We start from the raw sequence: 23,125 nt of genomic DNA, 5'->3' as shown, positions 1-23,125 counted from the left end.
GTAAGTGTGTCAAGTGTCTGAGGCCATATTTGAAGTCAGATCCTCCTGACTCCAGGACTGGTGCTCTACTCACTGCGCCACCTAGCTGTCTCTTTTTTGCCTTTTTCATAGACCCAAGACTTAGCACAGAGTCTGGCACGTAGTGTTTAATAAATACTTGTTGATTGATTCTGTTTTCAAACAATATAGTCATATTTTCAGGACATATGATTTTGAGGTCCAGTTCTAGTCTCAAAAATACTCTAAAAGATTTTTTTATTCAATTTTGACATTTTTGAAAAGCCCAATGTTGCTCACATGAGTTATTTCTTTAATGACTTTTCCTTTCTTGGTAATTAGATAATTTGTCCTTTGTCTTTGTAATGCTTTAGTTTTATAGTTTTGTGTTGATGAATCAAATCTAGAATCAGTCTTGCCTTGCTGGGATCCTATATGTTCTGTCTGCCTAGGATTATAGATTTATCATTGGAAGAAGTCTTAGAGGTCATTGGGACTGACCTCTTCATCTTTCTCCCAAATCTGGTATTTTTTCCCTCAGGTATTCATTAGTTGCTTTTGGTGGGAAGAACCCCTTCCTGCCTTAGTGTCTTTTTTGTCCTGAGGATCTTTATTTATTTGCAGAGTTGTTGGGGTTTTTTGTTTTTTTGTTTGGTTTTAATTTACTACTCATTTTTCTGCTCACAGGTGGAAGCACCAAGAGTACCCTAGCTGTGAGCTAAAGTTTCTGTGCCAAGTGGGAGACTTTGGGCTGGCTTAGGATTGGGGCTGCTCTCACCAAGGTCCTCGTACCTCCAAGGTGTGTGCTGGTTGATAGAATGAGTTTGGAAAGCAGGAATCCTCAGCTTGTGGAAGAAGTGTAAAATCCTTATGAGTTTCCATTGAAAGTTGGGAGAGGGGTAGGTTAAGGACTAGGTCAGTCTTCCAGCAGGGGAGGGCTTGGTCTCCTTATTCCCTGTCTCCTATGTGGATCTGTCCTTGAATTCTGTTTCTGTACCTGATAAGTACAAGCTATTGGGGGTCAAGAAGTGGAGGTGGGACAATGCTCCAGAATCCAGTTAGGCATGGTGACGAGGGCTGGGGGGAGGAGTGACGTACAGTAGCTAAGCTAGCACCATCTCCAGGAGTCCAATGACATAAGACCATGTGGCTCCCAAGCCAAACTGAGTTACTGTCTGCTTACTATTACCTGTGTTTTGTGTGTACCTCTTGCCTTTCTTACTAGACTCTAAGCTTCCTGGAGTGGGGACTGTATATTTTTTCTTTTAATATCTCTTGCTGCTTAGGTTTAACCTGGACACAAAAGAGGTATTTGGTGAACAGCTGACTAAGCGAATAATGCAGTATTTGTAATCACAGGGTCTAGAGGTTGAGCGATTGGTTAGCTAAGATATAAGAAAGGACAAGATAACTTTCTTCAAATATCTACCTGAATGACCCTCATGTTAAAGTCAGAAGATTTATTCTGTTCCACTTAATGTGTCAGAGAGAACTCTGCACTTGGAGTTAGGAAAGCTATATTTATATCCCTGATCCAATGTTTATTATCCAAGGGACCCAGGGCAAATCGCTTAACCTATCCCAGCCTTAGTGTCTTTATCTATGAAATGGGAATAGCACTTCCTGCATCATAGGGTTGGTATAAAGAAAATACTTTATAAACCTTTGAGTGCTATAGAAATGTGAGTGGGGGCAGCTAGGTGGTGTAGTGGATAAAGCACTGGCCTGGAGTCAAGAGGATCTGAGTTCAAATTTGACCTCAGACACGACTAGCTGTGTGACCCTGGGCAAGTCACTTAACTCTGATTGCTTCCCGTCCCATCCCCCCCCCCCAAAAAAAAGAAATGTGAGTGGTTGTTACCCAGGACTAATGAGTGTAATTTGTAGGAAAGAAGATTTTAGCTCATATTTATGACATTCCTCACAGTCAAAGGTGTGAGAGAACCTAGCTGCCTTGTTGGGGACTAACCTCCCTACTGCTAAAAGTGTCCAAGCAGAGCCTGTCAGAGTTGTTGTAGAAAGATTCTTGTACTCTGAAGTTGGATTAGTTGCCTCCAAAGGGCCTGTCCATTTCCATAATTTTATTTTAATCGAGTTGGCTCTCCTGAACGAAAGCTCTAATAGAATTTTTTAAGATTTGTTTTATTAATGTCAGTCAACAAGCATTGGTTAAGCAGCTACTATATGCCATGCACTGTGCCAAGCACTAGGAGTACAAAGTCAAAAACCAGTTCCTGTCTTCAAAGAGCTCACCATCTAATAGGGGAATTGACAAGTAAGCGACAATGTATAAACAAGACATATGCTGGGAAAATTGGAGGTAATCCATAGAAAGGAGGGATAGCACTAAGTGGAATTAGGAGAGACTTCTTGTAGGAGATGGGAAGGGAGGGAAGCTCAGAAATGGGTCTGAAGAAGGAGAGATTTCCAGATACGAGGGACAACTTGTTTGAGGAACAGCAAAAATGTCAGTGTCGCTAGATTGCAGAGATTATGAGAGAGGAAGAAGACTGGAAAGATAGGAAGGAGATGGGTTATGAAGGATTTTGAATGCCTTTTGATGGGCATTAGCTTATGAAATTGCTAAAAGAATGCAATATGGGGATTAGATAGATAAATGGACTGGCACATTTTTTTTTCTCCTTAAAGGCTTTATCCTGGGGGTTCCTATATAGTGGTCTGGTTGTTTGGTTGGGGGGATAAACACTTAAAACTTTATTGTTTGGGGACTAGCAATGAGTAACTGTCCATCTCTGCATAGGATTTAGCCAATTTCCCCTTCCCACACACTTTTATTTTATGAAAAAAAAAATCAGTGAGTATGGTAAGGCTAGCTGGTTGATATTTAAATGGGAAACATTTGTTGTAGCTTTGAATACTGTTTCAATCCATAGCTTTGTCATTTCGTTATAAAGCTGTATATAATCTTTCTTTTCTTTCAGCCTTTTCTGACCTTCCCCCACCCCCCTTCTACCCCACTTCCCCAGTGAAATAACTGTCAAAAGCTGTTTGGATTTTGGCTGTGTGTGGGTTTGTGTTTTGGTTTTTTTTTTATTTCATGTAAGTAGAAATGAGCTAGCTCTTGGCTGCCAGCACTCTCAAGTTTCAGATTCCTCACACTGCCTGAGGAAAGTCAGGAAATGTGGGGCTTTGTGTGAGGCTGTCCAGTGGCCTTCCCCGCCCCCTTTCCCTTATACCCCCTGAGCAACAGGAAGTCAGACAGAAGGCAAAGGAAACTAGTCACTGTTCAACAACCCAACTTGACCAAAACCTAGCTAGGGGAGCCCCTGAGGGGAACTGCGCGGCATGTGGGCCTGTCAAGTCCACCGGAGAATCGGGGATGCCCTCGCTTGTCTCTTCTCCCGGACTCTGAGAAATTGATGGACTCATCGGTACAAAGAAAATACACATTGGGTGCAGCCTACAGCAAGAAAACCATGTGTAGAGTAAATCCTTTCAGGTTAGTGTCTTGGGGAACAAGATTCTTTTCTGCTTTTTTTTTCCTCTGTTCTTGTACTACTTGTAATAGCATTTGCCTTAAGATGTATCTTTATGGTCAAAGGACTCATAGGATTTCCAGTTGGAAGGAATCCTAGAGATTGCCTTATCTGTCCTCCTCATTTTAAAGATCAGGAAATTGAAGCCCAGGAATATTGATTTGCTCAAGTTCTCATGAGTTGAAAGAAGCAGAGCCAGAATTCTCTCTCATCTTCTGACTCCAGTGTTCTCTCCAATATAGCATGCTGCCTTATGTAACTGTGATGGGAGAGCACAGTTAGGGTGGGAAACCAGGAATCCAGGGCTCTTTTTCCACCCTAGTTGGACCTCAGAACAGTGATGGGCATGATGATGATAAGCCAAGTAACTCATTTTCATAGCACTTTGAATTGAATCAAGTACTTTCTTCTCAGTAACTCTGTGAGTTGAGTGGTATGTTACCATCACCATTTTACAGATCAGGCAACTGAGGCTCAGAGAAATTAGGTCACTAACCCCCATGTTCTGATGGTTAATCTAGTCCAACCCTTATCTGAGTAGTAACTGTCTTCAGTGGCATCCCCAACAAATAGTCATCTGCTATCCGCTTGAAGGTTTCCAGGGATGGAAGAGGGAAGAACTCACTACTTTCTGAAATGCAGACAGAATTAATTATTAGGAATTTGAAATGGGATTATAGAATATTTGAGTGGTAAGAAAATTTAGCAGTGATTTCATCTAACCCTCTCATTTCCCAAATAAGGAAACTGAGGACCAAAAAAGAGAGGAAGAAATTTGCACAAAGTTCCTCTGGAATACATCTACGTCCCAGTTTCTGTGAATCCCATTATTTGAACTTGCACTGGATATTTCCATTGGGGTGGAACCAATTACCATGTTTCACATATAGTTATATTTTGAATAGTGTGAAAAATAATTGTATGTAGAAGATGGCAAGTATAATTATATGAAAATCTGGTGCTTGGTTCTAGCCCAATAGAAATATCCAGTTCCCATTCAAATAATGGTACTACTTTATGTGGATTCATTATCCAAATTAATTGGAACCTAGCTATACTGTTTAAGAACAAGGTTCTAGATTCAGACATGCCAGGGACGTTGTAGTGTAGTTCAAATTCAATTTAACATTTATTAAATATTTGCAGTGGGCAATAGATTATATTTGGCACTGGGGATACAAAGGTGAAAAACAACATAGTCTCTGCCCTCAAGGAGCTTATAGTCCAACAGAAATAAAACTAGGCATGAAATCTGGAGCCTCAAGTTCAAACTTTGGTTTCATCCCTTATTAACTGTAGGATCTTAGGAAAACCAGTTCATTTCTGAGCCTCTGTTTCTACAAAGTGGAGATAATAGTACTCATTCTACCTACCTCATAAGGTATAGTAACACTCTGAGTTAGTAAAATGCTTTTTAGTGATAGAGTGCTGTATAGCTGCAAATAGGTACAACCCGAAACACCAAGGAGACCTTTGGAGTGTATTGATGTTCGTAATAAGTGTCACAGTACCGTTTAACGGGCTGTGTGCACGTTTCTCATTATAGAAGACTCAAGCTTGATAAATACTAAACTCACATCTTGGTGAGGGCATCTTTGAACCAAAAACAATTATTTCAATGGATAGTTGCCTTGTGAATATTTACTGCTGTAGATCCTGTGCTGTTTTGCTCTTCTCACAAACCCGTGAAATCCAAGAGATTTAAAACGCATTGGTTTAACTGTTTTCAGCTCAGCCATCCCGAGAAGGTTCTTGGGACCACTTGAATTAATGTCACTTACCAGAACTGATATTCAGCCCTTCTTAAATGAAGACTCACTCATTCCTAACAAAAGAAAAGTAAAGGGTGGGGGGGGGGGGTAGGGGGTGTGTGTATGTTTTTACTTGTTCATATACCTTCATATACATATACCTATTTACTTGTTCAATACCCTCAGATAATTTACAAACTAATAGGCAAGACAAAACTAGCAAGCTTTCTAATTATCCTTTTACTCTTTGTGAGACTTTTAAATTTGCTAGATTTCTTGCAATGTTGAGACATAAACATAGAATGTCAGAGCTGCAAGGCACCTTAGAATATAGAATGTCAGTCAAAGCTAGAAGAGAACTTAGAACATGGAATAGAACCTTAGAGCATGGAATTGCAGAGTTAGAATGGTATATAAAACATAATGTCAGAGCTAGTTCTTAGAGATCATTCACTCCACCCTTTTCATTTTACAAATAAAGAAACTGAGGCCCATAGAGACAATGGAACTTGACTTCATTTTTATAGACTCACCTTCTTATTCACAAGTGACTTTTATTGTGGTGACTGGGAAAACTGAAGGAGGGAACCCCATAGCTCCCTAGAGTTCCTGCTATCCTGGGGGGCTTTTGGTTTTAGGGGCCAACAGTCCAAGGGGTTTTTCCATAGACTCCAGATCTGAAAGTGTAGTGATTTTCATCATGTTCCTACCTGAGCAGAGACCTTGAGGAGAGAGAGGTTTGGGCCATAAATCTTAAGGGCAGGAAACATCCTTTGGCTTCTGCTATGTGGCATGTCAACTCATGAGTTCATAGGCTTGGAACTCATCTAAGTGGTCCAGAAGGTTAGTCAATACGAACTTTTTAAGCATCTGTTAAGTGCCAGGCAGCATGTTAAGCACTGGAAATATAAAGAAAAGCAAGACTTCCTCTGCCCTCAAGGAGCTCATAATCTAATGGTATTTCAATAAAAATGTGTTGAAGAGGGGGAGGGAAGAGGAGGTATAACTACATAGATGACACCTTTTAACTCCTTCCTAAACCCCAGCCCCTTTCTGAACATTCTTTTGGCTGTTTAAACTTCCCTTTTCCTTGAAAAGTAGTACCTTTTATCATAATTTCTAGAAGAGCAGGTGGTACACTGGAAATCAGAAGCAAGTTGAGCTGTAGACAGAGTACCAGATTGGGAGTCAGAGGACCTAGGTTCAAATCCCAACTCTGCCACTTACCACTTACGTTTGTGACCTTGGGCTAGTCATTTCTCTAAGCATCATTTTTTTTGTTGGCTAAATGGGGTAGGAGAGTTGGATTAGATGATCTCTAAGGGCCCTTCCATCTATTTATCTACCTATCTTTATATCTAAATCTATGAACTCATGAGTTGAAACCTCACATAGCAACCAAAGCATGTTTCCTTCCCCTAAAGTTTACAGTATGAACCTCTCTCAAAAGGGAATGACCCTCACATCTGGATTCTATAGAAAATCCCCCTGGCCTGTTGGCAGCTAAAACCAAGACCTCTCCAGGTTAGCGGGAATTTTATAGAATTGTAGAGTTTTCCTCCTTCAGCCAACCCAGCCACTATAATTCAAGTCAACTGTGAATAAGAGGGCAGGTCTCCATAGTCATGGAAACTTCCATCTCTGTAGGGGTCTGAGGTTTACAGAATACTTCCTCTACAACTGCTATTTCAGGTAACTAGTGTCAACATTATTCCCATTTTCGGAATGAGAAACTGAGGCTCTGAACCCAGGTCTTCTGACTTCAGATCCATCAGTGCTCACCATATCTTCCACCTTAATGTGCTACCTCCATGTTTATGGGGCTCTCATGAGCTGTGCTTTGATTGACTTCCCCAGTGAGAGATTAGAGCACTTCAGCTTTAGTGTTTTTGGAGCCAAAGACAGTCATACAAAGCCTTGATGCAGTCTCTTTCCACTCACTTTGGGGGGAATATTACCTAAAATGGAGCACTGTCTAGAGTCTTTGTGGGCAGCCCAGGTGAGTTACAGGGAGAGGTAGGATGGAAGGGCTCCATCTCAATTTGGGTTGGTCTGGGTACCCTTTACCAGAAGCTTTCTAAATGAGAAAGATCACATCAATTTGAACTCCATTTACATAACCATTTCAGGTTCCCAGAGTGCTTATCATAGCACAGTCCTGTGAGGCAGGTAGTGTATTATTCCCATTTTACCCATGATTCACACAACTAATAAGTGTCTGAAGTAGGATTCAAACTGAAGTCTCCTGACTCCAAGTCCAGTGTGCTATCATATAACCTCCCTTTTGGGGGGAAGAGGTGGGAGTGGAAAGGGAGGGAGCCGTATTTGGGATTATTGGTTTGGTCAGGGAAAAGTTGCATACAAATATTTCCCAAAAGTACTTCCCTTCCTAAATTTTCACAGCCCATCTTAACTTGATATGTCTTGGTTTTTTCTTATTTTTATTTTCTCTATTCTGATCTTAAATACCAAATAAAATAAGCACTTCCAAGTAAAAAGCAGAACAGGAAAAGAGGACCACGCAGGCAACCACATACCACATACATCTTGCTTCTCTCTCCAACTATACAATACATTCAACATCTTCTCTAAGCTCCCCTGTCCATCTGGATTTCCTACTGACCTTCCTCCTCTCTGTGCATTCCTCAGTTGATGAGTACTCGCTTAATCTCCAGCCCTTTGCCACTACACAAAGATTTGCTACAAATATTTTTGCCTGTGTAAGTCCTTTTCCTCTTTCTTTGATCTCTTTGTTATATAAGCCTAGTAGTAGTGTCACTGGGTCAGAGGATATGCAGTTTAGTGACTTTGGGGGCATAGTTCCAGATTGCTTTCCGGAGTGGTCGGACCAGTTCACAGTTCCACCAACAGTGCATCAATGTACCTATTTTCCCACAGCCACGGCAACATTTGTCATTTTCCTTTTTTTGTCATTTTGCTAATATGATAGGTGTGAGGTGGAACCCTAGGATGTCTTCTTGATGTGACACTTTTTCCTTTAAGTGTCAGAAGTGGTGGGGAGCCCAAAAAAAACCAAAACACAACTTTGGCTCTGCCTTCCATCTCTGGGGGAGAAAAGACTAACATGAGTCAATTAGAAAATAATTTAACACCTTTACTGGAATATACAGTAATGAATCAGTTCAGTTTTTTTAAAAGTCATTTACTTAGTGCCCCTAAGTGCAAGGTGTTGTGAGTGACATAAAGTTCAATTGGAAAAATATTTCTTAATCTATGGGTAGGAGTATACAACATTCACATAACACCTGGTGTCTGTCCTCAGGGAATCTGCAGTGGGTATAGATTCAGATAATTATAATACAAGGCAGAATGTGACCATTTCCACCAGAAAGGGCAGAATACTCTAGGCATTTGAAGGAAGAGGAGATCATTTCTTCATGATGGAGCATCAGGGAAAACTTCACAGAGAACAAAGCTGTTGAGCTGAATGGGTTCAAGTATGAAAAGGAATGAGATGGAAAGATGCTATAAAGCAGGGGTGGGGTAGACTAGGGATAGGAAAGCAAGAGGTCCATATGGACTGAAGTTACCAACAGATCGTGTACAATGGGCATTCCACCTGACTGCTCCTGTGTGACTCATTACTCATTAAATGTATCTGAATTTTGGGATTGGGGGAGGGGGCATCTGGTCCCTACCCTCCATAGCTGAGGGTACTGGGGTCTAGAGAAGGAAATTGAGTGGCTCGTGGTCTATAACTGGGTCGGCTAATCCCAAGTCCAACACTCTTTACATTATACCCCAAAGTGGGGGATGAGGGGGAGTGTCCTGCCGTTTTGCAGGTGTTCTTAATCCCTATGCATCTCTAAGGTTTCTTTTAGTTCTAAAAAAACGGACGTGACAGGTAGCATGGATATAAAGCCAGCAACTTAACTCTTTAGAAAGCAGTAGTAATTCTCTCCTTTTCACTCTCCAGTGGAACCAGAGCTTCCCCAACTTCTGACCTCAGTCGCAGTGTGGTAAGGGGAGGGGCTTATACTGTAGCTTCCCCTTCAGTGAAGGCAGGAGGTGTTCTTCTATTTTCTCATGCTGAGACCGAGCCGGAAGTCCTCCACTCAGCTGTGGGACTGTATTTCCCACAGACTTGCTGAAAAGCTTCTGTCCAGCTGACCCACACAATTGCTCCTGACCCCTCGGTTCAGGTGTGTGTGTGTTTGGGTGTGCATGTCCGTTTTCATGTGCACATGTGTTTACGTGTGTGTATACATACATGCAAGGTCCTGGTCCAGTATTTCAGAGTTTCTGTTGACTCTGACCCTAGACTTGACAGGTGTGACATCCTCCCTGAATCTCCTGGATTCATGGGTCCGGGATAGCTTCTAATTCACTTTTGAGGTAAACCTTCCTATCTTAGAAATCCACCTATCAAATTATTGCTGGAGATTTTAAAAAAGAAAAATAATCAGTTCTTATATTGAATATTCCACTGAAGCCCTTTCACATGCATTATCATCCTGTTTTATCCTTTACTCATTTTACAACCTGGTGAAGTAAGTAATGTAGATGGGCCTCAGTTTCCTCATTTTTAAAATGGGGGTGGGGTGGGGATTCTATCACTTCTAAGGTCTTTTCCAGCTCTAAAGCTGTGATCTTTTGAATCCCATTTTATAGATAAGGAATATGGGACCCAGGCCCCACAGACAGGTCAGGGCAGCGCTTGGATACAAGCTTCCTACTGCAACGCGGTGGTCTGTGCTTTATTATATTCAGCTCAACTGTGCCCTTCCCCTATGTACTTATCATATTTTTACATTGTAGTTGTATGGGTGCCTGTCCTCTCTCCTGGCCACAGCACCCTGGCAATTTGTCCCTTTTTGATGTGCTCATACCTTGGAATGGTTTGAATGGAAACCCTGCCTCCTCCTCCAGAAAGCCCTGCATTACTCTTATCCCTGCTGTTTTTACCTTCCCCTCTCCCCAGAGTTCTGTCTACCTTGGGATGAATTCTCAGCACAGGTGGATATACCAGGGTCCCAAGGCTCCATAGAGGAGCCTGTTCTAGAACCAGGCAGAGAAGGAAGAGCAGCTGTGACTCTGTGGACTGCGTGTGAGAATTTTATTTTAAAGTCCTCTCAGCAAGCTTGGTGTCTGATCAGATGGTATCTTTTCCTGTTCACCAGTTTAGAAGTGGCCCTAGTTTCTATGCATCTTGAAGGTTTCTTCTAGCTCTAAAAATAGATATGATAAAGGTAGGGGGAAATGGGAATCCAGCAACTTAACTTTAGAAAGTAATAGTGATTCTCTCTTTCACTACCCCCAGTGGAAGGGGAGTTTCCCCAGCTTCCCTCCAGGGCAGGGCTCGGTGGGGTGGGGATAGAGTTGGAATTAGAGTATGGAAGATTCATACACTTGGTGGGACTATTGGCAAATCATTTAACCTTTCCCAGCCTCAGTTACTTTATAGGTAAGATAAGGATAAAAATATTGCCTATCTCACAGGATTATTGGAGCATCACATGAGATGAAAGTCTCATTTGGTGTAAATGGACACGTCTTGCATTGGTGCATGGATGCATTTCACTTTTGGTGATGATGGGACTTCACCACTGTACCCCTTCTCCAGTCCATCATTTGTATGGCTAGCAAAATAATCCTTAAATCTCTGTATAGATGTTAGCTCTTACTACTGTGCTGCTACCACTACCATCTTCCATACGATTGGGCATTCAAGAGGCATCAGTTAAATAATCATTAAAATTGAGTTGAGTGCCAGTCAGGACCAAGGGCAGAATCCTGATTTTTGTTTTTCTTTAAGTCTATCCCACTGTAAAGAAGTTCTCAGACTTTGGCTTGGGAAGTTCCACTGACTGCGTGCAAATACGAGATGATGCAGTTATTGTGCAAAAGCAATTGAATTTCCGTTATGTTTGTTTTTCCCCACCCCATACTTTGCAATACTGAACGTTTGGGGCTGTGCCTCATGCTACTTCCCCCTTTTTTCTCCTCATCATAACAATGCACCAAGAAATTCATAGGAAGTGATGTCTCCAATACCTTCTCTGATGACATCCTGGTTCTTGCACAGGGGCATGCTCAATGGACAGTTTCGCTTTTGGGGCTGATGGGCCTTTCCTCTCACCACTGTACCCCTTCTTCAGTCCATCATTTACATGGCTGCCAAAATTATCCTGCCAAGACAAGTGTCTGTCTATCTCACTTCTCTGCTCAGAGCCCCTCTGTGGTTTCCATTTGCCTGTTAAATAAAGTATGAGCCCCTAATCATGGTTTTTAAGGTATCCCCCCCCAATCTGGTTTCATTTTTTTTCCTGCCCTGTTCCTTTATTCTACTTCATATTAATGCTATGATCCAGCCAAATTAGACTGCTGTCTGTTTCTAACCTTAGATATTTCTTCTCTGGCCTTCATTCACTTGCACAGTCCCTGTGCTTGGAACTTACTCTTTCCTCATCTCTGCCTGTTGAAAACCATTTTGTCCTTCAAGGTCCAGTTCAGATTGCTTCCTCCTCCATAAAATCTTCCCCAATCCTCTCCCTCCCCAAATTTTCCTAGAGAACTTTGTCTGGATCACTCCTTTGTCCCAGTGATCACATCCTACCTTAAGTCATCTTCTGTACTGGTCATTCCCCCAGCAAATAGTAAACTCCCTGAGGATAAAGAGTGTCTCATTTCCCAACTTGGTATCCCCAAGTGGAGCACCAGGCCTTGGACAGTGGTAGGTGCTATCTAAGTTTTCTGTTGAGTTGAACTGGGTCTTCTGATCACTTGCACTGTGACAGATCCTGACTCTTTTCAGAAAGAGGTTGCCTCTTATGAAAATCATATTAGAAATAACAGCTGCAGCGTTAGCTGCCACATGCAGTTTGGGCTGAGTTATCACCAGATGTGAATATACCAGAGTCCCAAGGCCCCATCAAGGAGGACTGTTCTAGAACCAGGCAGGTTGCCCAGGAAGGAAGGACAGCTGTGGCTCGGGGTGGACTGCACATGAGAACTTTACTTTAGAGTCCTCTCAGCAAACAGGGATTCACATCCTGATGGAACATTTGTGTTGGAGAACAGCCTCTGAACACAGCCAAATTCAGCTCTCTTTAATCTAGGGAAGGCAAAGCCTTACAGTTAGAGCTTCAGCTCAGCCAGGCCTTATGTAATCTCATAGAGTTCATGTGGCTAGGGAGAGAAGGGAATGGATTGGATGGTTGGGTCTAACTTTTCAGCTGGGCGGCAACAGCCTCCCACACTGTATCCTGGTGCTCTGCAGTGGCCAACTGGAGACAAAGTGGAATTTGGGAAGGTCTGAATTATACTCCATTTTCCAAATGCTGTTTTCTAACCACCAGAGTTGTTTTGTGGTGAAGGGAAGTTTCAACTTGATCTTCTTCAAAGAAAGCAACAGTAATGCAAGTGCTTTGGAAAGTATAACACAGCTGGGTGGCTGAGTGAGGGGAGTCTTTGTGTAAGTCACTTGTTTGCCTCAGTTTCCTCAATTGTAAAATACGAGTAATAACAGCACCTTAACTTCTCAGGGTCACGTGAAGATCAAATGAGATGATATTTGTAAAGTGCTTAGCACGATATGTTTATTATTGTTATTATCATCATTATTATTGCATCGTGTTGGGAGTTGTTGAGGTGTGAGAGAAATCATTGTTAATAACTAATGATCCGGGAGATTCAGAGTTCTCCTGTCTTTTTATTTTCAACACCTTAGTCTCTGAAGGTCAAGTTAAACTTCTCTTCTGCCTGACCCAACCCAACCCTACAAGCAATCTCTAGTCCCTGGTGAATTCCATTCAATCAAGCTTGGGTAGAGACAGATCCTTTTGTCTAGATCAGGGCTGTCCAAAGTGGACCTCCCCCATGCCATGGAAATTGACACAAATGCATGGGGGCACACAGCCCGTGTCTTGGGCAGCCCTGGTCTAGATAGCCCTAGGCTGAAGATGGTACTAGTATAGAAATAGTTTCTCTCTCCAAGGGTGACATGATGTCACTCTCAGACCCGCCTCATAGAGCTCACCTCCTATTGTTTTAACCAGTCAGAGTTGATTGCCAGCACTGTTCTAAAAGATCTTATAAGCTCTAAGCCCCTCATGATTCTTTGGTCTAAGAGAGATGGTCACATGATCATCCTTTTATTAATAATATGCTGGCCTTATTAATAAAAATAAATTACCCAGAAACTATATTTTTCAGAATTATTTTAATTGCCACAGGTGGCATGGAGTAAAAAGTGAATTTTAAACCAGAGGACTGGAAAATCTTACCATTGCTACTTCCTTGCTATATGACCTTGAATGTGTCACTTAATCTCTGAGTCTCATTTTCCCCATCTGTAACATGAGGATATAACAATACATAAACAACTGGCCTTACAGGAGTGATTTGAACAGAGTGCTTTGTTGAATTTTAAAGGGCTATGAAATGTGAGCTGTTATCATTATTAACTCAACAAATGTTTCCTGAGTGTTTGTCATTGCTAAGACATCTTGTTTGGCATACTCAAGGAGCTTCTAGCTGGACTGCTTGGGGAAAAACAGTATAAATTCATGAAAAGTTCAGTACCCTGGGGTGTTACCAGACACTGGTAATATTGATTATTTTTTAGTAAGATAATAATTACTTACGGTAAAATAAAATAAATGACTAGCTACAAATACTAGAATTTCAGAGAGGGAGACATCCATGAACTAGAGAGTGGACAGAAGTCTTTAGACAGGAGGAGGGATTTGAGCTGCACCTTGAAAGATCCCATCATTGGTTTTCTCATGTGGACTGATGGCCTATAGTCTCCCTCTTCTGTGGACTATCAGCCAGTTGATAAACAGTTCTTAGGTACCTACTGTATGCCAGTACTGTGCAAAGCACAGGCAGAAGGCAGTCTCTGCTTTCAAGGAGTCCACAGCCTACCTGCACAGCCAGAGGAAATAGAGGGGGTTGTACCCAGACGCATCTCTGCTGAGTCTAATATGTTCCCTTTTCCAGCCTCCTTTTTTCTTTCCTGAATTGTGCTAGGCACTGAAGCTACAAAGAAAAGCAAAAAATTGTGCCTGTTCTCAAGAAGCTCACAGTCTAGCTAGGGAGACAACATGGGAATTTTATAGGAAATAAATCATTCAGAAATATTACTAGAGGCTTTAAGCTGTAGTGGAAACTGCTGGGCTTGTGAGTCAAAGAGAAACTGTGTTTTAGTGCTACCTCAGCTAGGTCATTTGCTCTGTAACAGCAGAAAAGTAATTTCCTCTCTCAGCCTCAGTTGTACCATCTATAAGATGAGAGAATTTGGCTTCTTTCAGCTCCGCAATTCCATTTTTACTCACTGCTGAATGTAATTCAGACCATTACTATATATCAGGTGACTTTAAGGAAGTAGGCAGTCTCATAATGACAGAAGGCCACCTTGCCGTTGGTGGTTATGGGGTTTGTAGCATCCCCACCCTGAACCCCAGTCACTTCAACTTTTTCAGAAGGGCATTGGCAGGAAAGAGAGAGTTTTATCTCCAGCTGTTTAGGAACAGCAGCTGCTGGGGGGGGGGGGTAGGTTTCTTGTGTATCTCTTTGCCAAGTCCATTCATTCCATAGATATTTATTTATGAAGCACGTAATGTACACAGGATCTTACTACATTAGCACTAAAGGGGATATGGAGAAATATAAGGTATAACCCTTTACTGTTAAGGAGTTCATGAGCCTAGTTAGAGATGCAATGGCATGCAAAGTTAAATTAAAAAAAAAAACATGGCAGGATATATTATTCTATGTTAAATGATCCATATGGATAGTTAGAGCTTTAGAGAAAGGAAATCTCGGTGGTTGTGGGCTAGGACATGGTCACAAAAGGCTTCTTGGAGGGAGATAGGGCTTGAACTGAGCCTTGAAGGCTGTATGGCTGAACTCACCCACTGACTAGCTGAGTGATCTTGTGCAGTTAACTCTCTGAGCCTCAGATTCCAGATCTACAAAATGGGGGGATTGGACCAAGTGACCTCTAAATTCCCTCCTACACCTAACAATCTGTAGTCCTGGATTTTTTTAAAAATCCTCTTATTTCATCTTTTTGTTTTCTTCAGCTCCCGGCATGGCATGCAGTAGGTGCTCAATGTTTGTTGAATGCTGGATATATATTGACACTATCCAGTATACGAATAGAGTGTTATCCCTTCTATTTAAAGGTGTTACTACCGATGGATGTGGGTGTGTCTCAAAGAATCGGTAAATGCATTGAGTGCATGTGAGAACATGTTCATTTGGCTGCTAGTTGTAGCTGCTCTTGCTGAGGTCTATCACTGTGTGTCTCAGGAGCCAAATGAAATGATACCTTGGCTCATAAATAGGGTCCACCCTGTCTCTGTTTATTCCTCACCAGGTTGGTCTGCGCGCTGCCTCCTTTTCCCTGGTTTGTTTCATGCTTTCTTTATACTTCTCTGCTGTTGCCTCCTCTCAGCCCGCCATCTAGCACCCCAATGCATTCAGCTTCCTCTTTCTTCATCTATAATCTGGGAGGTGGGAGAGCTGGGGTGGGGGTAGGGGAGGGGGTTGGAGAAAAACAATCACATTGAAGTCCAAACCCTTGTGAGGTAGCTTCTGCAGAAAAGCCCTGCATTCCTTAGGGAAATAAGAGAGCAGATGTGGCCATGCACTTTGGGGGGCAGCACTGGCAAAAGAGGAGGGAGGCAGGAGAGCAAGAAATGCTTACTTGAGAGAAGAAGCCGTGGATGCCAGGAAATAGAGGAAGGAAGTCTCCAGCGAGAGGTGATTTGGGAAGAGCCGGCTCAACAGAGGATTTGTTCTAGGACAGAGAAAACATTGAACAGTTAGAGGAAAGGGAATCAAGTGGAGAGATGGAAGGCTGGACCCTGAAGAGTCAGAAAGCCGTGGAGGCATTGAAGAGGCTGTCAGGAATTGGGGCTACCTTTGAAGGAGACCTGGAAGCCTGCAGGTGTAAGGAGAGGCTGAGAGCTGGGCAAAACATCTCCTCCAAGAAGCAGACGACCCAGGGCTGTGCCAGTTGCCTTCATGTCCAGGATAGAAAGGACAGTGCCTGGGAGCAGTAAGTTACTTGTCATGCAGGTCACACCTCCTGGTTTCCTCTCCTAAACAAAGGAGAGCAAATGCTCTATGTGTTTCTATATGTGTCTGTGTCTGTCTCCCTGGAATTTAACTGCTTTGAGGATCACCAAGCCCCCAAATGTCTGGGTGGTTTTTAATCTGTTTGAGGAATGAGAGAGACACTTGGTTTTTAATTTTTATTTTTTTAAATAAAATCAGCGTGCCAGGGTGAAGACCCGGCCTCTTTCCATTGTATAGCCACGTGTGCTGTGAGTACATGGAACTGCTGAGAGGACTCTGTCTAGTCAAACCAGGCAGTCCCTCCTTTTCTTTCGAATATCAATGTGAGCCTTTCTATGTCAGGCTCATTTTTTTTTTTAGCTGGTGAGCTGGGAGTGAGGGTTGAACAGATGCCTCGCCTTTTCCTACCGGGCAGATTGGGGAGGAGGGAGGGAGGGAGGGTGTTTCCTTTTCATGTTTCCTTATGTATCTTCTAAATCTAACCCAGTGCATATTTCGCTTTGTGTGTATGTAAGGCTGGAATCTCTTTGTTTTTTTATTTTTTGAAGGGGGGGTTGTGTGCTCCAATGAGATGTAACTTCTTCGCCCCCAGTCTCTCCATTCTGAATGATTTGTTAATAGCAGTCAGTAGTGAGAAGAGCATAATAGAACGAGCATTGGACTTTGGAAGACTGAAAACCTTGGTTCAAGTTTGGGTTCCTAACAATTACTAGCTGTGTGACCATGGGCAAATCACTTAACCCCTCTGAACCTCATTGTCCTGTCAAATGAGAAAAATAATGCCTTCACTTACCTGCCTTGCAGTTTTTTTGTAAGCAAAGTACCACGACTTTAAAATGCTGTGGAAAATTTGGATTGTCATCACTATTATGATTTATTGGGGTGTTTTGGTCAGTCTGGATCCCTTTGCCTTCCACAGATTTTCTTTCACATAAGAAAGGTAGCGTTTCAGACCAGTCATCTGTCATAGGGCTGTGGCTGAGTGAAAGACAGGTGCTGACTAATTCTCCATGCCCCCCATCCCCCTGCCCAACCTAGTTAGTAATCCTGATTCTGACTGTCAGGGAAAGAAAGAGGAGCTTTTTGTGCCACATCAGGCAGATGAAATTGGTTCTCGGGGAAAGAGCCCTGCTCCTGCTTTTTTTCCCTCAGATCTTATATAGTACTTTTTCGCACTGCTCTAATGCATTTCTTATGTAATGTTATATATTATATTTATCTGTGTGGCTTACCACCCTGTTAGATACCATGTGAACAGAATTTCAGTATGTTCCTAAACTGTGTATCTTTCCAGGGGCTGGCACACAGTAGGTCGTGATATTTGGGGATGGGAAATGAAGTGAATTGAGTGAGCATTAGACTTGGAGTTAAAAGATTTGAGTTTGAGTGCTTGCCACTAAAAAATTGTGTAACCCTTAGGCATGTCCCTTTCCCTCTGAGCCTCAGTTTCCACATCTGTAAAGAGGATGATAGCATCATAGATTTAGAGCCAGAAGGGTCATTTCATCCAACCCTTGTGTTGAAATTGAGGGCCAGAGGTTCAATTATTTGAAAGGATCCATCAGAGTTTCAGAAACCACTATTTCTTTTCATTAGAATGTGAGCTCCTTGGGAGCAGGGACCTGTTTTTATCTTTCTTTTTATCCCCATCTCTTAGCAAGATGCTTGGCACATAGGAAGCCATTAATTAATGCTCGATTCACATAGGTAATAAATGGCAGAGTCAAGATTTGAACTCAGGTCTTCTGATTCTAAATCCACCATCATTTCCAATGTGCCTTGCTGCTCACTTACTTCACCATGTTGCTATAAAGAAAGTGCTTTGTAAAGTATTATATGTATGCTAATATAGGATCATAGGATTTAGAACTGAAAGGAGACTTAAAAATAGCTTAGTCTCTGACTGAATGAATCTAGGCAGATGATTTAATCTCAACGTCCCTGGTGGTTCTCTAAGACTATAAATTGCAGAGCAAATACTTGCATTGGTTGAGGGAGGTTGTTCACAGGGAGTTCCCTGTACCAATAAAACCACTAGTCTGACACCCCCCCCCCCAAAATAGTCCAACTCCCTTAGTGTACAGAAGAAACCAAGAGAGAAGTGATTTGTCCAGTGTACCCAGGCCGCTGGAGTTTGTAACAAGTCCTTCGATTCAGAATCTCTTATTCCATACTGTTTCTCTTTGTTGAGACAGTTAAAGTGATCATTAGTGCTTCCTCTTGGCCAGTAAAGGGGGCCCTAATGCATTAAGCAAACTAGAAATATAAGGAGCGATGCAAAAAGTTGGTTCTTTCATATTTTGTTGAATTCAGATAGCAGTAGAAGATGGAGGAAATAAAGATGTTTTAATAAAGTTGGTGCTATTAAACTTTAGATTGGTCATGTTCTCCTAGCTCATATTAAGTGCATAAATATCTGAATATCCACAAAGCCATTCCAAAAACAAACAATTTTTAAAAAAAAAATCCCTGGGGATTTTCTGAAAAGCTGCATGTTACATGCTTCCTGGAATCTTTGAGACACTGCTGTATCTTATTTATTATTTCCAGAAGTACATTCAATTTTTTTCCCTCTCCTTGTTTTTTTCTCAAAGTAATTGTCCAAGTCCCAAACCCAGCTCATTCTTTTCCATTATTTTTAGCTTGATGGCTTCAGAGGAGCAGCATTGGCCTGTGCCAATGAAGGCCATTGGAGCTCAGAACCTCTTGACGATGCCTGGGGGAGTGGTCAAGTCCGGATACCTTCACAAAAAAGGTGGTACCCAGCTGCAGTTGCTAAAATGTAAGTCCTATCCTTATTTTCCTTTTGTGTCTCCTGAAGCCCCTATCCATCCAGGCACCCACCCTTTCCCACAGTGGGCCTCATTACCATCAGAATAGTCTAGAGATATTCAGGGAGCCAACATGAGATTGCCAAGAAAGCACGGGACTCAGAAGTAGGAGACTTTGCATTCTAGTTTAGACTCAACTGCTGTTGTTAAGCTGTGGGATGTTAGGTAGCTCACTCATCTCTATCTCAAATCCCTCATCTTGAAATGTTGGTGCTAATGCCCATTCTCCCTGGTTCAAAATAGTCCTTAAGAGGGTCAAACAAGAGTATGTTTGTGAAAGTACTTTGAAAAATGCTAAGTGCTTTATAAACATAAAGTGTCTAATTGTATTGAAGGAAAAACCCTATTAATACTGTACCCTGCATTGCAGGCACAAACCTGTCAGAAACCATTTTAGTTAATTTCTTGTTATTCTTATCCAAGCATTTTTCTAGCTTAGTGGGAGAAATGTCCAAACTGGCAGAGTCCCTTCTTGCTAGAGACTTCTCTCCAGCACCACACATTTTTGAAGTAACATTTACAGGAATTTTGAACAAGGGAAATTTCCCATTACGATAAAACACAGTGAAACAGTTCAGGGTCAGGTAAAAATTAATATTGCTTCATAGAACAGAACAATAATTAACCTTCGAGGGTATGTTCATGGAGAGTCATTTTCTTTTTCCCTTTTTTTTTTTTAACATTTTCAATTCCAAAGTTTTATTTTGGTTGGCATTTTCTATGCTTTTGAAAAACCTTCATATTATCTAATTCAAGATAAAACAGTTTGGGTTCTCCTTCCCCACCTCCAAGCTTTTATTTTTGTTGGCATTTTATGTACATTTTAAATTTTCATATTCATCAAGAAATACAATTGGGCTGTCTTGGGAAACAAAGCTTCTTCCTTCACTATTGCTCCCCCTCCTAAAATACAACCAAGGAACAAGGCTTAACAGGCAACCACCGAGTCAAGGAGGTTATAGGCTGTGTGTGAAGAATACAGACCAATAACCTAATCTCAGGTGACTAGGACATCACTGGCCAAAGACAGAACCTGGGCATTTGAGAGTCATTTTCTTAAAACCACTCAGTCCCGCTATGATCGCTGTCCTCAAGGGCCCTCCCGCCGCCCAACTACATACTCCAATCTGGTTACCAGTGACTTGAGTCATCAAAGAGACGTCTTCCTTTTCATAGATAAGTCATTATCTCCTTCCCAGCCTTGAGAAAGAGACTACTTCTCTTAGGTGAATCAGTCAAGGGCCTCTTGCCCTAGTCCTTCTCCTGTTAGCACCCTAAATCAAGGGACAGAGGAGTCCTTACTGGGCTAGTCAGAGAAAGTGGAGCAAGACACTGTTTCCCAAGTGACAGATTTCACATTAGTCAAAAAGGCTGCAGACCAGGATACTTTTAAAATACTGTCTTAATATTTCCAAAAAGAGAAGCTTTGAGACTGCGTCTACACTTGGGATATTTAGAGCTGGAAGGAAACTTCAAGGGTTTTTCAGTGCCCTTATTTTACAGAAGAGCGACCATGGCCCAAAGAGGTGGTATTTGAACGCAACTCATGTCCTTACATTAATGCTCCCCATCGGTGCAGAAGAAACACTTCATTCTCAAAGGATGTACCCATGAGGCAGCTTTGAGTACAGTTCATTGCTGGAGCGTGCCCCCAATTTGAGGACCTGCCTAGTCAAGTGGAAAGACTCATAAACAAAGGGTTGCTGCATCCTTGAGACAGCTATGTGGTATAGTACATATAGTGTTGCAGTTGGACTCAGGAGGACCACTTACTAGCCATGAGACCTTGGTCAAGTCACAAACTCAGCCTCAGTTTCTTTATTTGTGAAAACGAGGATAATTTTTTTTAAAAAGGGGGCTAATAATTTTTAAAATTTGCCTGAGGCATAATAAATTCTGCTCCAGCCCCTCAAAGAAAATAAAAAAAATAAAAAGAGGCTAATAATAGCACCTCCCTCACAGGGTTGCTGTAAGAATCAAATGAGATAATGTATGTAAAGTGCTTTATAAATGCTTGCTATTATTTATTATTAGTATCATCCTCTGCAGAGGCATGGCTAAGAATGGTACGTGATGAGAAGGTAGGGGGAGGTTGGTATGCCAGAGTTAGAAAAAAATCTCAGAAGCCATCTAGTTCATTCTGTCACAAGTGGTCTTCATCCTACACTTGAATACCACTAGTGATGAGGAACTCATTCCATTTGTTAGGAAGTTGTGGGTTTGGTTTTTTTTTTTTTAATAGTAAGCTGAAGTCTGTCTTTGTATTTCTTTTCATTCTTAGGTCTGCCCTCTGGGGCCATGTAAGAGATCATAGATTTAGGGCTAGAAGAGATAGTCAAAGTAATTTAGTCTAACCTCATTTTACAGGTGAGGAAACTGAGGCTCAGAGACCTGAAGTGCTTTGCACAGTGTCACATAGAGAAGAAGTAGCAGAACTGGGGTTCAAACCTGGGTCTTTGGATTATAAATCTAGTGCCCTTTCCCACAGTGCTATGATGCCCCCTTCAAATATTTTACACTCCTGATCATACAGTGTTGGGAAAAATATCCAGAAAGAAGACTTGCTATCCATCAGAGTATCCAAACCGTCTGTTATTTTCCCCTCAGTAAGCTGCCCTCTAAGGCTAGGAAGAAGGCTGGCCCTGGGTTTGAATCCTGACTCTGTTCCTGTTTACCTTTGTGATCATAAAAAACTCTCTGAGTTTGTTTCCTCTTCTGTAAAATGAGAGTATTGTGCTAAATGATTTCTGATGCACCTTCCGGCTCTGAATCCTTATAATTCTATTAGAATTACAGAATAGAATAGAATTAGAGAATCTTATCACTCTGTTTTGGGATTGCTTGTTTTGAATGGCACAAGAATATATATGCGACAATGGCGTTTTTGTTTTGCGGAAATCCGGAAATCTGTAGATAACGCTTAGCTCATGGATATCAGTTGACTTGTGACCCTTTGTTTAGACAAGGAATCAGACATGACTGGGGTGTGAATCTTAGCTCCTTATACTTACTGGCTACTAACTATGAACAAACAAGTCAATCTTTCTGAACCTCGGTTTCTTCATCTGTGAAATGGGGGGAATAATACATTAGTACAATTGCCAAGGGTAGTTTTGAGGAGCAGATGAGCCATCCCAGGGCTATAGCAGTATAGAAATGTCAGGTGGAAACAAGGGCAAAGGGTATTTGGGGAAAATTAAATTTTTTTTAATCAGCAAAATATATTAAAATAAACTTTCTCTCTCTTTGTCTCTAGGGCCATTGCGATTTGTGATCATCCACAAGAGATGTATTTATTACTTCAAGAGTAGCACATCAGCATCTCCCCAGGGGGCCTTCTCCCTGAGTGGCTATAATCGGTGAGTTGACTTGGTACCTGCAGGTAGGCAGGCATTCTAGGCCTGACCATCGTTTTCTATGAAATCTAACATGACTATCCAACACCACCTCCCACTGAATTGTTCCCATGCATTCTTAGTCAGTTACTTTTATCCCTTTTATTGGCATATGTAGCACCCTCCTGGAAATCAGTACCCTCTCCCACCCCAACCCTAGACCCTCAGCCCACTGAAAGTAGATATGGGAAAAGGATTATTATCCCTGAGTTACAGGCAGAAGAATTGCCTGATGCTAAGGAGGGAATTGATAGCCCAGCCAAGGCTGGAACTGACAGTCATCAGAATGCACTCTTGTCCTGAAGTGCTTTGCAAATGTTAACATTTTATATAAATGTCAGCTATTATTTTATTATCATCATCATCATTTTTGCCATTTTAATGGCCCTCAGAGTTTACATGATTTGCTCTGGATTGCACCATTTGAATGTCAGAGCCTCACTATGGAACATTCATTTAGCAAGCATATGCCAAGTACCCATGGGCCAGGCCCTGTTGAACAAGCAAGGGGTAGAAAGGTGAACTGGTGACATTCTCTGCTCTAGAGCACAGAGTCCATACAGGAGCAAGGGAAGGGGAGCAGATAAGATTGGGACAGAGATACT

The 23,125-nt window shown here is 41.9% G+C and overlaps 1 protein-coding gene across 2 annotated transcripts in view; it reads left to right on the top strand.

The window, feature by feature from the left end:
• SH3BP2 (SH3 domain binding protein 2) overlaps positions 1–23,125 on the top strand; it is a 108,360-nt gene that overhangs the window by 68,299 nt on the left and 16,936 nt on the right. Inside the window, exons 1-3 of one of the 2 annotated variants that reach the window (XM_036763533.1) lie at positions 3,219–3,457; positions 18,937–19,076; positions 22,382–22,484. In XM_036763533.1, the coding sequence (XP_036619428.1) occupies positions 3,378–3,457; positions 18,937–19,076; positions 22,382–22,484 (323 nt within the window). In that variant the 5' untranslated portion in view covers positions 3,219–3,377. Of the gene's footprint in view, positions 1–3,218; positions 3,458–18,936; positions 19,077–22,381; positions 22,485–23,125 lie in introns of those variants that run through there. The other variant, XM_036763534.1, reaches the window with a different exon arrangement.

The sequence above is a fragment of the Trichosurus vulpecula genome, chromosome 6, assembly GCF_011100635.1.
Source record: "Trichosurus vulpecula isolate mTriVul1 chromosome 6, mTriVul1.pri, whole genome shotgun sequence".
Taxonomy (NCBI): domain Eukaryota; kingdom Metazoa; phylum Chordata; class Mammalia; order Diprotodontia; family Phalangeridae; genus Trichosurus; species Trichosurus vulpecula.
This window is presented reverse-complemented; position numbering and strand designations above follow the sequence as displayed.